Genomic DNA, 15,888 nt, shown 5'->3' with positions numbered 1-15,888 from the left:
GGCTGGTTTGTTTATTTACAGTTCCATGAGGGATTGCCCCTCCCCTTCTCAGCTCTCAGGGTGCCCTGCCCTTTTGCTATCTGTCTTTTTTGTTTTTGTTGCTTATTATTCAGGTTTTTTTTCTTTTTTCCCTGGGTGGGGGTCAGTCTGTCTAGGGCGCTATGCTGATCTGGCCCAGGGTTGTCTGTGGGAGTACCATGTGCCACTTAGCTCACCTTGTGGTCTGCGTCTTCCCAAGCAGTCTGGGAGCTGCCGTCTGGTGACATGGGAGCCCTCCTGGTTTCTCTGTTTAACATGGAGTGGGAATGCTATGCACGGGCTGGGGGTGTGGAAAAGTCAAAGTTTTGCCTCTTGGTGGTTTTTCCTGTAAGGTGTATCTCCAGCATCTCTCCAAGATTTTACTTTAGGAAGCATGCTTTCTGCTTCATCCCTCTAGTCGCCATCTTGGAATCTCCCCCTTTCATTGTTCTTCTTTTAGTATTTCTTTCTTTCTAATTTTGGGTTTGTATGCTCTTGCATACCTAAGTCTTTGACAGGCATCATTAAGTTATTTTAAGTCTTTCTACTTTTTTTTGATGTAGGCACATATTGCTACAAATTTCCTATTAGTACTGTTTTTGGTGCATTCTGCAGGTATGCTACATTGTGTTTCCATTTCCATTTATCTCAAGAAATTTAAAATTTTTCATTCTGACTTTCTCAATGTCCCACTGTTCATTCATTCAGAAGTATCTTTTTTAGTCTCCATGTATTTGTATAACTTCTGAAATTTTTGTTCTTGTTGACTTTTATTCAACTATGATTAGAAAGAATATAGGATATAACTTCAGTCTTTTGAATTGTTTAAGACTTGTTTTGTGGCCTGTTCTTGAGAAAGTTTGGTGTGTAGATGAAAAGATTGTAGATTCTTTAACTGTTGGATTGAGTGTTACGTGAATTTCTGTTAAGTCCATTTGTTTTATAGTTTACAGTAACCCCATCTTATTTGTGCATTCATTAGATGTTTTTTTAACCAAGTGAGTTAAAAAAATAAGTTAATTTTAAAAATCAAAAGAAATTTCAAAAATAACACTTTTAACTTCCTGCCCAAGCTCTATGCAGCTCAGCTGATGCTGAGAAGCTTTCAGTCTCACATTATTGTCAGCTCTATTTAAATTGTTGTGTGATCTGCTGAGTGTTTCCCTTCACTTAATTTTGTGAAAATATGCCTCCCAGAATGAAAATGGTGCCCCAAAAGCAAGATAAAAGTTAATGTGCTTAATTTGAGAGACAAAGTGAAAATATTAGATTTGCTAAATGGCTGATGTCTTTGGTAGAAATTGGGCAGTGTTACGAGAAAAATGAATCAAACACCCACAATACAGCACTGAACTCTATGCATCCTGAGCTTTCAGTTTTTCCTCAGTGGCAGTCTCCTTAGAACCATATACCTGTGGATACCAAGGATCTGCTGTATTTCAACTTTGATATTTTTTTATTGATTTTTTAAAAATCTGGATGATCTGTCCATTGATGAAAGTGGGTTATTGAAGCCCCCACTATTATTGCATTGTATCCTGTCTCTACCTTTAGGTCCATCATTATTTGTTCTATAGACTTAGTTGCTCTCATCTTAGCTGCATGCAAATTTGCAAAAATTATATGTTCTTGATGAATTGATCCATTAATATAGCAACCTTCTTTAACACTTCTTACTGCTCTTGACTTAAAGTCTAGTATATCAAATATAAGTATAGAGCTCCTGCTCACTTTAGGATTCTGTTTGCTTAAAATATCATTTTCTGTCCTTCCACTTTCAGTATGCATATGTCTTTTCTGGTGAAGTGAGTTTAACAAAATCTATTCAGCCAGTCTTCATCTTTTAATTAGAGAGATTAGTTCATTAATATTTAAAGGTATTATTGAAATGTATAGATGTATGCTTGCCATTTTGGTTTGTTTTAGTTGTTTTGAATATTCTTTGTTCTGCACTTTTTCATCTTCATAGGCATGATACTTTATTGTATTGATGATTGATGAATGATTGATTTCTTTCTATTTATCTTTTGTACATCTACTCTTTGAGTGAGATCTATAATTTCACATGCTATTGTGATGATCATTACCTTTCTTTCACTTTTAGTAATATGCCTCCTTTAAGTATTGGTTGTAGGGGTGGCTTTGTGGTCATGAATTCATTGTTTTTGTTTTCCTAAGAAGGTATTTATTTCTGAAGGTAACCTTGCTCGGAGAATAGTAATCTTGGCTGGAAGTTATTTTCTTCCAAGACTTTAAATGTTTCATTTCATTCTTTCCTGGCCTGCAGGATTTCTTCTGAGAAATCTGTTGTTGGTCTAATAAGATTACTCTTAAATGTGACTTGGAGCTTTTATATTCTTGTATATTTCAAAAATTATTTCTTTGCCTTGTACTTTTAACAGTTTCAATTATAATATATTGTGGTGAACATCTTTTCAAGTCTATTTGAGGTTCTCTAAGCCTCCTGTACATGAATATCTATGTCTTTTCCAAGACTAGGGCAATTTTCTATTTCATTGGACAGGTTTTCTGGGCCCTTAGCCATTAAATATTCAAAAGACATATCTTCAAGCTCAAATACTCTGTTTTCTACTTAGTCTATTGTTAAGACTTGAAGCTGAGAAAATTTTTTTTTTTGGCAGTTCTGAGGTTTGAACTCAGGATCTTGCACATGCAGTCTACCACTTGGGCCTGCCACCAGACCTTTTACTTTCTTTTTTTTTTTCATGGTGCTGGGGTATGAACTCAGGGCCTACACCTTGAGCCACTCCACCAGCCCCCCCCCTTTTTTTTGTGATAGGCTTTTTCAAGATAGGGTCTCACAAACTCTTTGCCCAGGTTGGCTTTGAACTCTGATCCTCCTGATCTCTGCCTCCTGAGTAGCTAAGATAACAGGCATGAGCCACTGGTACCTGTCAGACCTTTTGCTTTTGGTTTGTTTTTCAGATAGGCTGTCATGCTCTTTCCCAGCTAGCTTCAGACCATGATGCTCCCACCTTCACTTCCCGAGTAGTTTGAACTACAGGCATGTACCAGCAAACTTGTCTTGTTTTGAGATAGGGTCCTGCTAAGTTTTGCCTGGGATGGTCTCAAACTTCAATCCTCATGTCCTTGCCTCCTGAATAGTAGAGATCCAGGAGTGTACCACCATGCTTGCCCTTTTCTTGAACTCTGTTTTTTCAAGATTTTGCCTTTGGTTCATTTTCAAAATCTCTATCTCTGCTAAATTTCTCATTAATATCTTGCATTGTTGTCCTAATTTCACTTAAGTGTTTATCTGTATCCTCTTGGAACTCATAGAGCTTCTAAAAAGTCATTTCTTTGAATTCTTTTTAAATTTTTTTGTCAGTACTGGAGTTTGAATTCAGGGCCTCATGTTTGCTAGGCAGGTGCTCTTCCACTTGAACCACTCAATGAGCCCTTTTTTTGTGATGGTTGTTTTCAACAGGGTCTTGCAAGCTATTTGACTTGCTGGTTTCAAACAGTAATTTCCTCTGTATCCTGAGTAGCTAGGATTACATGCATGGGCCTCCATTATCAGCCATTTTATTAATTTCAATTTCCTTGGCATTTGTAACTAGAGAGTTATAATCTCTTGGAGGTATCATATCACTTTTTTTCATTTTTTGGTGTCTTACATTTAGATTTGTGTATCTGTTGGGTCAAATACCTCTACCACTTTGATGGGATGGCTTTTTCATAAGTGGCTGACTCTTAAAGATGTGTCTTAGGTATTGGTTTGTGATGCAAGCATTGACTTTATTTCCAGCTGAGTATCACAGTGTACTCTTCTAATAGCTTCTTTAGCTGTCATTGGTGAGTTTCAGCACAGTGGGTACCATGTTGTAGTTGGAGAGACCTATTGTCTCTGTGGCCCATGCAAGATTGGAGACACTCCAACAGTTCAGGAAGGTCTGGTGTAGACAACAGAATGTATAGGGTGCACACTGTGTGGCTACTATGGGAGTGGTAACTCTCAGCAGGTGACGGGAACTTCCTCACTGTTTATAGTGCTTCTGTTACTTGTATGGGGCTCTGGCACTGGCTGCACCATTAGTGAAGCGGGGCCTGAAACACTTTCCTTTTGACCAGATAATGGTGCAGGCACAGTTGCTTCACAGGGAGAGATAGTGGCAGAAACCACAGCAGCCCTCCTGAGATGCTCAGACTCAGTCTTGACAGCAGTGCATAATCAGACAAGGTGTAGGAGAAGCTGGCAGTGGGAACCATGTACTTATGGTAGTAGTAGTACCTGTGACATTCCTCTCTGCTGCTATTGTGGGGATACCCACCTAAGAGTGAGACCTTACTCTCTTCTAGTCAGGTGCACCTGGGGATGGAGTGTCAGCTGTGGTTCCCCCCCAACATCCTTTGAGTTGTAGTGTCCTCTAGGGAGCTAACAGGGATGGGCCTGACTCTCCTGTGGCCTCCTTTGCTGTGTGTAACCCTGTGTAGCATGAAGCCTGGAGCTTTTCTCCTCCTGAATCCTTAGGTGAAGTGTCCACAGGGATGTGGCTAAAGTCATGTAGTTTCTCTTTGGTCCTCTTTGCCTATATTTCTTGTAGGTAGGGTGATAGCTGGAGTAGAGGTGTTGCTCCAGACCACCTCAGGTATTTGATATAAGAATATTTGTAAGTGCCACAATGTACCTCCACCCAGCATAAAATAAATAAAAAAAGACCACCTCAGAATACCCTTGTGAATTGGGTAGTCATGGAACAACAGAGCCCTCTCCTCACCCTACTAGTGACAGTCACCTGAGTGTGGTGCTATCAGGGATGTGGTAGAAACTGAGAGAGTGATTCAGTTGTGACACTCTGAGTGTGACAACTGCCCATAATTGGTCAGGTCCCTGTTTTCAGAAGGCCCTGATCCGCTGTTTCTTGAGGGTGGCTCCCTCCATTACCCTCCATGTCACAACACTGGTTTCCAACAGTGCAGGGTACACAACAGGTTAGAGTCAGAGTCACCATGGTGAGTCAAATTTGATATATCCATTGACTCAGAGCAGTGAATATCTATAGGATCACAGAATTGGGAATATGCAGGGGCTTTTGATCCTTCAAATACAGATAATAGGTCCTTTCTTGACCTCAGTACATGGGGGTTTACTGGGAGATGATGTGAAATCCTTTGCCAAAATCAACATACCATGCAGGTTTCAGGTTACTTATGTAACTAGGCTGTAAACTGTGAGGATTGTAGAATTTTCTAATAGTGAGGATTGCCACCAACTATGCTCATAGTTTGCTAGGATAGAAGCCACTGTAGCAGATACCAGGGTATTTTGTTTCTCTTAACACGCTGTTGTCCCAGGTCTCTGAGTCTTACAAGGTTCCAGTTTCTCTCTTGCTGATTTCCAGTGTTTTCTCACCATAACTTACCTCAAAATGTAGCTGTCACCTGTTGCATTGGTTCTTCTTTCTGAAGTAGTGGTGAGTGCTGGTCAGGTGGCATATGCTTGTACTTCTGGCTACTCAGAAGGCATATATCAGGAGGATCATAGTACGAGGCTGTCCTGGCTAAAAATGTGATACTCTACATGAAAACTAACTAAAGCAAAAAAGGACTGGGGACATGGTTTAGTGACAGAATAACTGCCCAGCAAGCATGAGGCCCTGAGTTCAAATCCCAGTACTGTACCCATTCCCTCAGCCCCAAGAAAAGAGGGGTGCTATTCAGCCATATTGAAATTCTTATGTTTGCTTTAAGTAGTAAGTAAGATGAAAGAAATACAAAGAAAATTTGTTGTTTTTAGCCCTACATCTACTCTGTTAGGTCTGAGTTTCCTTCTGGGATTTTTTTCCCTAAAGCTGAAACACTTCCTTTAGTATTTGTTACAGAGTAATTCTACTTTTGAATTTATCTATTAGGCATTTTTTGGCTGCAAATATTTTCATTTTGCCTTTGTTTTTGAGTAATATTTCCACTGGGCATATTATTGCAGGTTGATCGTGTTTTTAGGTTTTATTTTTTTATATCTTTCTGCTCCTTATAATTTAATATTCTGTTATCTTTGGTACTCAATTTTTTTGAGGGGAATTCAGCATTACACTTAAGTTTTAAAGAATGAGATATTTCTTTTGTCCCACGCTGGTTGCTTACATGACTTTGCCCTATGTTTTATTTTCACCAGTTTAACCCTAACGTGCCTAGTTGTGGTTATCCTTATACTTTTACCCTGGCTGAGTTTTGATAATGTTGGATCTGTGACTTGATGCCTACCATGGGTTTTGGAAAGTTGTTGCCTATTGTTTCTTCAAAAATTTCTTCTTTCCCATTCTCTATATGCTTTTCTTCCAAATGCATGTGTGTTGGAAGAAAAATAAATTTGGATTTGTTCTATAGGCCTCTGGAATCCTGTTCTATTTTCAGTTGTCATCTTTTATTCTGTGCTTCAGTGGGGGTGACTTCTAATAACCTATCTCAGAGTTTACCAATAATTTTTTGCATTGCATCCAGTCTTCTTTTAAGACCATTAAATGAATACTTTACATCAGATGTTGTCTTTATCTCAACTTCAGAATTTCCATTTGGTTCTGAAGTTTCAAATACTTTGCTAAAATTCTCCATCTTTCCACCCACTTTGTACATTCTGTTTAGTTCTTTAATATATTTAATTGTTATTTAAGGCTTTTTGTCTACCAATTCCAAATTCTGGATAACTTGTCATTCCCTTTCAATAGACAGTCCATTATGAGTCACATTCATTGGCTATATATATAAAATTTTTTTTCTAGTTTTGATTGCATGCCAGAAACTGAAATAATCTTTCCCCCTTAAATGGTTTGTCCTTTCGTCGTCTGCCTAGGCTAAGACTGAGTAGGGTGGGGATGACATGCTTAATCTAATTAGCAATTGTTCTCAATTGGCACTGAATCTTATCTTAGTTTAGTTAACTTCTGATTTCGAGTATTTTGAAAGTGGCTAAAGATGCCTAGCCTCTTGGATGTTAGGTACCCTGTGACTTGGAGACTGTAGAAGCATTCTCCTTTCCACTGACTTCCAGCTTCTAAACACTGGCAGTTCTTACTCTGAAAAATTTCTGTCAAAAAAAATTGACCAGCCGGGTGCAGGTAGTTCATATCTATAATCATCGAGATTCAACTATTTTTTTTCCCAAGCAAATTTTCTGTTAGTGTTAAAAGATAGGTGCTATAAACGTAACAGTTGTCATTGTTTCTATGTGACTTTGATGGACAAAGCTAAGAAATAACTACTTAGAAAGAAATCATGAATTCATACCAACATTTCAACCTGAATTTTAAAATTACAGCATTTTAATTTCTCTTTCTCTTATGTTGAAATTCTTGATTCCTAAAATGAACATAATTACTTTTTTGCTTTATCATACAATATACATTAAAACTCTTTCAAAAGATATCACAAATATCACTACTACCATTAACATTCCTGGATTCTGACCCCAGAATATATTGTACTAGAAATGTACAGTTAAAAACTGTATAGCACAGTTGGTTACATAGTTTTAAAAAAGTACATATGAGACAAATTTGATATACTAGTTTTATTTTTAGAAGTTTGTTTCCACATTCTAACCCATTTTTTCGCATTAAAAATTTAAATTATGCAATAATTTTACACAATTACAAAGTCAAATTATAAAACAAGATAAACTTAAAGAATCATTCATTTATATCTCCTCAACTCTATTTCTTCTTTTCCTCCTTCCTGCAGGTAGCTGTGTAGATTTAAATTAATTTTACATTTATCATTCCATTATTTGCTTTGGAAAATACAGCATATGTGTGCTATCAAATAGAATGTGTATATATATATATATATATATATATATATATATATACACACACACATATATATGTATGTACTGGTACACACTTTTAAATAGTATTGTATAGCACAAAATAGTCCCTTAAAAAATGGGTATATAGTCAAATAAGTACGGAGGAAACAGTATATACATACCCTTGACTACTTTAAGGTAAATATTACGTATTAAAAATTTTAACAATTCTGCATTAAAGGGATCTGTTCATTTTTATTTCCCACATCTATTTGAAACTTCCTCCCATTAACAAATCATTTTCCCATATCCTAGAACAATGTAGTTTTGAACTTTCATTTTAGTGCTTGAATTGTGATTTTATTATTACTTTCATCTTATTTTTGCTGGATAGAAAAGAAGCTGAAATAGATACAAGAGTTACAATGCATCATTTGCATAGCACAAAAAATAGACTAATATTATCAATATTTATGTTCATATTGATGACATAGTTATTAGTAACTAAGAAAGAGTGACCATATAGGGAAATTTCCAGGTAATACAATATGTGGTCAAGAATTTGTTAAAAATGCACAAATGCTATAGATTTAGTAATCCAGTGCTCTCTTTGCTTATTCTTCAATACTATCTTTTCCCTTATTGGCTGTTGTATGGAAGGCTATGAAACACGGCCACAGCAGTGTTTTAATAGCTTTCAGAAATTTATTATTTTTCACAAAAATGATTGGTATCATTCACGTGCCAATTTCATTTTTATATCCCTGAAGAGCATATTAATTTTTTTGGTAGTACTGAGGTTTGAACTCAGCTTTATAGAGTATTTTTAAAGGAATAGTTTGCATGTACTGTTTTAATCTTTGGTTTGTAAGATGCAAAAATAGGTAAGTGACCTCGAGAATCTCCATCCATGTGCTATATCTTTTAAATACAGTATTTTGGATGGGAAGGACTGGCAAAGAAAAAAAAAAGAGTAAAAACAAATAAGCCCATGCAACGTACCTATAAACATTAGTGTTAAAGACCAAGGAACTCCCAAACATCACCTGGCTTCCTGTCCTGCCCCCAAAGGGGCTTAGTGTAGTCAAAGAACAGGTTCAAGTGTTGCTTTCTCATGGTCTCCTATCATCACCCTGGAGCAGACACTGCAGCCCACGGTGTTTAAATTACATGCGGAGTGCAGACTGTACAAAGACAAATCCACGCAATTGTCGCCCAGATACCTTAAGATGAACCAGAGCACCAGCCGCCCAGCTGGTGTTCCTTCCTCACCATGTATTTCATGTCGGCCGCTGCGGGGGTAGACCTTGCCACGACAGTCGTTGTGCGCCGTGATGCACTGGTCTATAAAGTGCTGGTCTGTGATAGACGAGACTGGGATAGATTTAGTGGCTACCAGACAGAGACTTAAAGTCCATAGCGGCTAAGTTTCCTCAGAGCCATGGAAGGGGGAAGAAGATGCCCTGGCTGCACCATCCAGTAACAACCCGGACAGCCGGACTTCCGCGTCCCCGGGGATCGCGGTCTGGACAGCCTCCATCCTTCCGCACAGTCGATAGCCCAGCGAGGGATGCCCAGCGCCGCCATGGAGACCGGCGCGCAGTAGGAATCGCCAGCTCCACGCTCTAGGCTGCAGAGGAAATCCTGGAGATGCGCTCTGCTGCAGAGTTACAACTATCCAGATCCAATCCGGAATCCTTGCAGAGGGGCCTGCGTTGTAACCCAGGTGCAACGTGCAAAAATAACGTGGGCGGGATGCTGACAATGGGCCACAACTGTGCAAAGCGCTATGTGTTTCTCTCATAGACTCAGCGTCTGCGTGTATTAGGCAATTTGTAAACTCGGCGACATAATATGATCCTATATTATTAACCTCGTCGAACATTTAATAATTTGCTTCCGTTTTCTTACTGGAAACTGATTATCTAGAAAGATAAAAATACTGTAGGCATGTGGAAACATAGTTTCTCTTGACAAAATCATCGTTTGTAATAGCTTGGATCAGACCTGCCAGTTGATGACTAATACATTCCAGATTAAGGACTGCTTTCATTGGTATGCCAAAGACTAGGACTATGAATAAAGTACATTTGCTTAAATTAATCAATTTAACTTGGCTTAATGTTTGTTATGCTTATTCTTTTGGCGGTACAGGGGTTTGAACTTTGTACATTGAGGTTTGCTAGGCAAGCCACACTTCCAGCCCCTTTTGCTTTTAGGTTATTTTCAGGCTTATTCTCCACGCCCCTCCCCCCCGCCTCTCCAGCCCCGCACCTAGGTCCACGACTCTGTTCCTACCTTCAGCCTCCCAGGAGCCTGGCATGACAGGCAGTGGCTTATTGGTTGAGATGGAGTCTCGCTAACTTTTTGCCAGGACTAGCCTCAAAACTTTACTCTCTAGATCACTACCTCCCGAGTAGCTGTGATTACAGCATGGTTACTAACACTTCTGGTTTGGTTTAAGGTTTTAAATCCATTGTATCCATTTAATTGTCACTCAATAAAACAGCATTTTTCTATGACACATTTTTTCTGTATTTCCGTGTTTCACATGAATATATTTAAAAATTAGGTTATTTATAGTGTCATTTAACTCGAACACATGTTTATATCTACAGAATTTTCTGCTATAGTCCACCTCACCACTAAAACAAATAATAAAAAAACCTCACTTTGATGAGATTTAGTTATATTTTTAATAGTAGAAATTAAGTTATAAAATGGAAAAAAAATGCATCGATCGTAATGGAAATTCCACTGGATAAGAGAGAGAAAATTTTTTGTCTACTACCTGCTGATGGAGAATTATTACACATACTAATTTACAATTGCGTGCATAGTCCAACTCAACTTCTCATAGCCCAATACACTTAGATATAGACATATATGTATGTGTCCACAGATAAACAGATATATACACAGACATGTAGGTGTAACTATATGCCTCTATATGTGGTGTATAATCTGATTATGGCTAACCCTCTTGTCCCTTTCCTGTATTCTCTCATGACTCAGCTACATATCTGCCACTTCAGCCACATTCATCAGCTTGACCAAGATGCTTTCTACTCAAACCCTTGTGCTTGCTCTTCCCTTTGCTTGCCATGCTTTTTGCAGAATTCCCCTACAAGCCAAGTCTTCCTCGATCACTGGACATCCCCTACTTGCCATGTCTGTTTTTCTTTATTGCATCAATTGCTACCTGAGTTTGTTATTTATTTCTGGAACATCCATCTCATGTATTAGCTTGTATTCTCCATCAAAACAGTGGCTTTCTTTTCTTCATTGCTTTATCTCCAGCACTAGAGCAAGTACTGAATCTTTAGGCCTTTAATAAAAATTTATTGAATGACTGAATGAAGAAACAAGTCCTTTTTAAACTTTCTGATGATGTATATGTTTTGACTTCTTGACAGCAGAAACTACGTCTTATTTGTCCTGTGTATATGAGGGGCTCAATAAATATTTTTGATTTGATCAATAATTTAAAAGGCAATACTAAGGCTTATGTGCTTTATTTTTTTTAATAATGGTAACAATATTACCAGATGTATGTTTCCAACAGATGCAAATTGAATACATGAATGACTGAACAGTAAATGAAAATTTGAAGTAAAAAATGAGCTTCGAATGCAATCGTTGTTGTTATTTCGTGGTGCTGGAGATGAACCCAGGGCCTTCTGCTTGCTATGCAAAATAATAACAAAAATTAACATATGCTAATTCAGTTTAATTTTTCCTATGGAGACTTCTATAAAATAGTGAATTGTTTTGACAATTGACAAAAAGTGCAGTTTATAAAGTTGATATGTAATCCAAGATTATTGCTTATATGTGATATCTTTTATAGGAATAAAAGGTTTGTTGATAGTTATTAGGTTATAGTTGGGTAGGAGAAATAGTTTCTGGTGTTCTATTATATAGTAGGGGGCCTATTGACAGTGATAATACACTGCATATTTTAGAGAAGCCAGAAGAGGGGATTGTGAATACCTTTTTTCCATGGGAAAAATGGTAAGTGTTTGAGGAGATAGATATGTTTACCCTGATTTGAACATTATATAATGTATACACACATTAAATGTTCATATTATATTCTGTAACTAAATACCATTTTTATAGGTTAATTTTAAAAATGATATTTTTTTGCTGGTACTGGAATTTGAATTCAGGGCCTTACACTTGTTAGGCAGGCACTCTACCACTTGAATTATGCCTCCAGCCTCCCCAAAAGAGATGTTTTAACAAAATTTCTGAATTGAATGGATGTGGTATTTTAGTCTGTGTGTAATGGTTTAGGGGCTATGTAAAGAAATACTGAAACAAGAGTAGACAAGGGAATTCATATGCTGTTTTCTTAGATATCTAGTTGTAGAATGGCTAAAATTAGTTGGTCCTAGAATATTTCATGGTCTTTAATAACTTTTTTTAGAGTGGAGGTTTACCTTTTTGTTACATTTTCATTTCTTTTTCACTTTATTTTTGCTTTTATTTCTGTGTGGATGTAATGGTGGATGAATTTTACAGAGTATAGCAAAGAGGGGGTGGCTACATGATACCCATTAAGCTCACTAATTTTATGCTTTCAAAATACATTTGTATTTTTTAATCCCAAACTGCCTTCAGTCTGCACATTTAGACATGTATTTTGAAAAGATACTGCAGTTAGAAAAAAAACCAACATGATTTTTGGGGAAAAAAGCAGATTAGGCTTTGTAAGATCTTAGTTCTAATTTGATTGTCTGACCCTTGACTGTGTAACTCAGAAAAGTTACCATGTATTGGAGTGAAACCTTAGAAATATTTCAAACCAGCCCTGTCCCCCTATGGATGAGGAGTTGATGCCCACAGATACTGGGAACAGAGTGAAGGTAAAAAATTTTGGCAGTGCTCTGGGGATGGAGCTTAGTGGTAGAATGCTTGCCTACCATGTGTGAGACCCTGGTTTTGATCCTCAGCACCGCAAGAAAAAAACTTTTTTTTGGCAGAGTAAAATGGAGGTTTCCTGACTTCTAGGCCCTGTGTCCTTTCTTTTTTATCAGCATTTTAAATTGTACTGTTATATATACTGTATATATTTACACATCTATATACACATATACATGCAATTATATATATAATAGTCTATATGTATATATGTCCACACATGTTCAAAATAAATCCATGTTTAGTATCTATGTATCTTTCTACACAATGTCATACTGCAGTCTTGTCTTTTTAGATAACTGTAAGCGAATAAACAGCATATACTCATTTTTCCCTCAAACGTCAATCTGGGCGCTGGGCATACGGTATCTGCTGTATGAATACGTTCAAAAGAATTCAATTAAAGGAAGACGGACGGGACGGCCGCCGTGGATCCGTACCAGGCTTTCGCCCTCTCCGTGCGCTCTGAGTCCGCTCCGGATCCGGGCCAGGACATAGGGGCACCGCGGCGCAGGTTCTCTGTGGCTCCAGCAGCTGCGGCAGCGCCTGTCACCCCTGTGGACTTCGGGGTGAGTTTGTCTGCGGGCCCCGCGGTGCTGTGCGGGTGGGGGAGCCGGCCCGCCGGCCGGAGGAAGGAAAGACTCAGCTGGCGGCCGCAAGGAGCAAAGGACTCGAGCTGATGGGTTCTCCCCGTGGAAGTGGGAGGAGGCGGTCAGAGCCCAGAGTAGGAGTCTGTTGCCAGGCAACCCGCAGACGCGGCGGGGCGAGGGAGGCGCAGTGGTGATGTGGGGCCGAGGAGGATTACTCGGTTGAATATTTTGAAATTAGGAATGACCTTACGTTCAATTTCAGATCCCTGGCTCTGTTGTCACCTGGGATAGATAGGCTTGGCTCCTGCCTTCATGGAAATTAAGTACTAAAGTCTATCAACAAATCTTTTTTCTGTTTCCTTGTTTACGAGATGGGTTAGTTTGATTTATTCTTTCCTTTAAAATATGTTCTGGACTGGAGGTGTGGTTCAAGCGATAAAGCCCTGAGTTCAAACCCCAGTCCTACAAAAAAAAAAAAAAAAAAAAAAGAAGAAAAAAAAAACGTTCTGATTCGGTATAAGCAATTTAATAGGCACAAATATTACTTACCAAGAGAATAATCTTAATTGGAATTGGAAATAATCACTGTTTAAAAAAAGGGGGAAAGATAGTGAGTTCAATTCTTTTGGTGGCACCAAAGATATGAGTCATCAGTATTTATTACACGACAGAAACAACATTTCATAACCTGTAGCCATTCAGAAAGGCCCTTTCCTTTCCCTGCTGTCCCTTAAGCCCTGTGGATATTCAGCGCTTTGGGACAAGAGTCCCTGGCATATATTTCAAAACTCTGCTCGCAGCCATTTGTTTGAAATGCTGACTCTTAGAGTCACTAAGTTTAAGTTTCTGGTCTTCTTTAGTACTTAGAGCCAATTCCCTTCTGCTGCTTCTATTATTTGCACTAGCGAGAGTACAGCTATTGGAGAGACTTTGGATACAAATATGCAAGTATTGAGAAGAGATCTGAAACCTTTGTATGAAGTCAGGCTGGGCCTCAGCTTGCTCAGTTTGACAATCAGAAGGTTGAGCTGTCTGTATTTTAAGATTCTCTAAATAGGGTGTTGATGGCTTGAGTGCTCTAGTTCTATAAATCCAAGAGTGTTCCACATATGATGGAAACGCGAGTGGTATTTCCCTGAGAACGCTTTTTGCTAGATCTGAATTAATCATTTTATTCTATGTAGTTCTAAGTTAAACCAGATCTGAATCAACCGAATTCACTTATTTAACAAATACTGAGCTCTTACTATTTTTTAGGCTTTTTGCTAAATCTTGAGATATACAGTGAGCAAAACTGGTCGGCCTTGCCTTTATGAGTCTTGCAGTCTAATATTGAAGAATAATCCGTGCCATTTAATGTTATAAATATGTAATTGTGTGTAGACAGAATTTGTGTGTTGGCATGTGATTGTTATAATTAGGTGCAGAGAAGTGAAATTAACCTAAAAGTATGTTTAAAGTAGCTACAGCTATTTTATTATGCATTAATTTATTTACTAAATATTTATTAAGAGCAAAGGATATCAACTTTGGTGGTCATGACGGTTTATTAGGGAAATGAAAAGAACTAATAGGATTTTTTTTTTTTTTTTGGTGAGACTGGGGTTTTGAACACAGGACTTTGAGCTTACAAAGCAGGTGTTCTACTGCTTGAGGCACACCTCCAATCTGAAAGAACTAATTACAGGGAAGAATGTTGACTACTCAATTCCTTGAGACTAGGTGGACCTTAATTTTTTTTTTTTTTAAATTTTTGGTGGTATTGGGGTTTGTACTCAAGGCTTCATGCTCTTACCACTTGAGCCACTTCACCAGTCCTTTCTGTTGGGCATTTTTGAGGTAGTGTTTCTCTAACTATTTGCCTCCCCCCTTTCTAACTTTGATCCTCCTGATCTCTGCCTCTAGAGTAGCTAGGATTACAGGTGTGATCCATAGGTGCTGGCTGAAAACTCGAGTATTTGAGGGCTTAAATTTTACTGTTTTTATTTTTTGTAAATGAAGTATAATGATTTAAGGTGAGCCGTAATGATTTGAAATGACTGTAATAGTTCCTAAGGTATAAAATTGGGAGGCTGACAATGTGTGTGGAGAAAACCACCAAGCTGATAGTTCAGCATCCCTGTCTCAGCTTGGGTTTGTTAGCTGGGAGTCATCACGGCAAGGGCAGTATTGCGGTCACACAACAGATCTGAGCCCTACAAAGAAACAAAAACATAAACATAGCAGCTTTATTATGTTGCCTTTTTTGGTTGAAAGGTAATTGAAAAGAAAGGCATCTGCAGGATTTGTGATATTTTCAGAGTATGTTTACTACTGATTAATGAATCTTCTTGAATTTATTCTTACAGTAGAATTCCAGGTTTATGACAAGTTTTGAGATTTTATTTATTTATTTAGGAGGCTGTGGGGTGGAGTAGAGGGTGAAAGTAACCATATAGGCAAGTTAGAAAAGAGCTGGGATCACCTTTCAGGTAAGATTTCATTGGGCATGAAATTAAAGTGCATTTTTTATAATCATGATGGTTACCTCCTGTTGAATGTTACCTTGTTGCATCAGAATAAGAAAGGTGCTAACATTAAATTTATCTT

The 15,888-nt window shown here is 38.0% G+C and overlaps 2 protein-coding genes across 10 annotated transcripts in view; one reads left to right on the top strand and one right to left on the bottom strand.

Moving 5' to 3' along the window:
* The window catches only part of Glipr1l1 (GLIPR1 like 1), a 42,584-nt gene extending 33,214 nt beyond the window's left edge, over positions 1 to 9,370 (bottom strand). Inside the window, 3 exon segments of the mRNA XM_074084880.1 lie at positions 9,056 to 9,085; positions 9,087 to 9,206; positions 9,257 to 9,370. Coding sequence (XP_073940981.1) covers positions 9,056 to 9,085; positions 9,087 to 9,206; positions 9,257 to 9,370 — 264 coding nt within the window.
* Positions 9,371 to 13,042: 3,672 nt separating this feature from the next.
* The window catches only part of Caps2 (calcyphosine 2), a 55,313-nt gene continuing 52,467 nt past the window's right edge, over positions 13,043 to 15,888 (top strand). For 5 of the 9 annotated variants that reach the window (XM_074083953.1, XM_074083951.1, XM_074083955.1 and 2 more), the window contains exon 1: positions 13,046 to 13,278. The gene's annotated coding sequence lies outside the window, so the exon portion shown is untranslated. Of the gene's footprint in view, positions 13,279 to 15,888 lie in introns of all 9 variants that reach the window. The other 4 variants (XM_074083950.1, XM_074083948.1, XM_074083949.1 and 1 more) reach the window with 2 other exon arrangements.

This window comes from Castor canadensis, chromosome 8 (assembly GCF_047511655.1).
Source record: "Castor canadensis chromosome 8, mCasCan1.hap1v2, whole genome shotgun sequence".
Taxonomy (NCBI): domain Eukaryota; kingdom Metazoa; phylum Chordata; class Mammalia; order Rodentia; family Castoridae; genus Castor; species Castor canadensis.
This window is presented reverse-complemented; position numbering and strand designations above follow the sequence as displayed.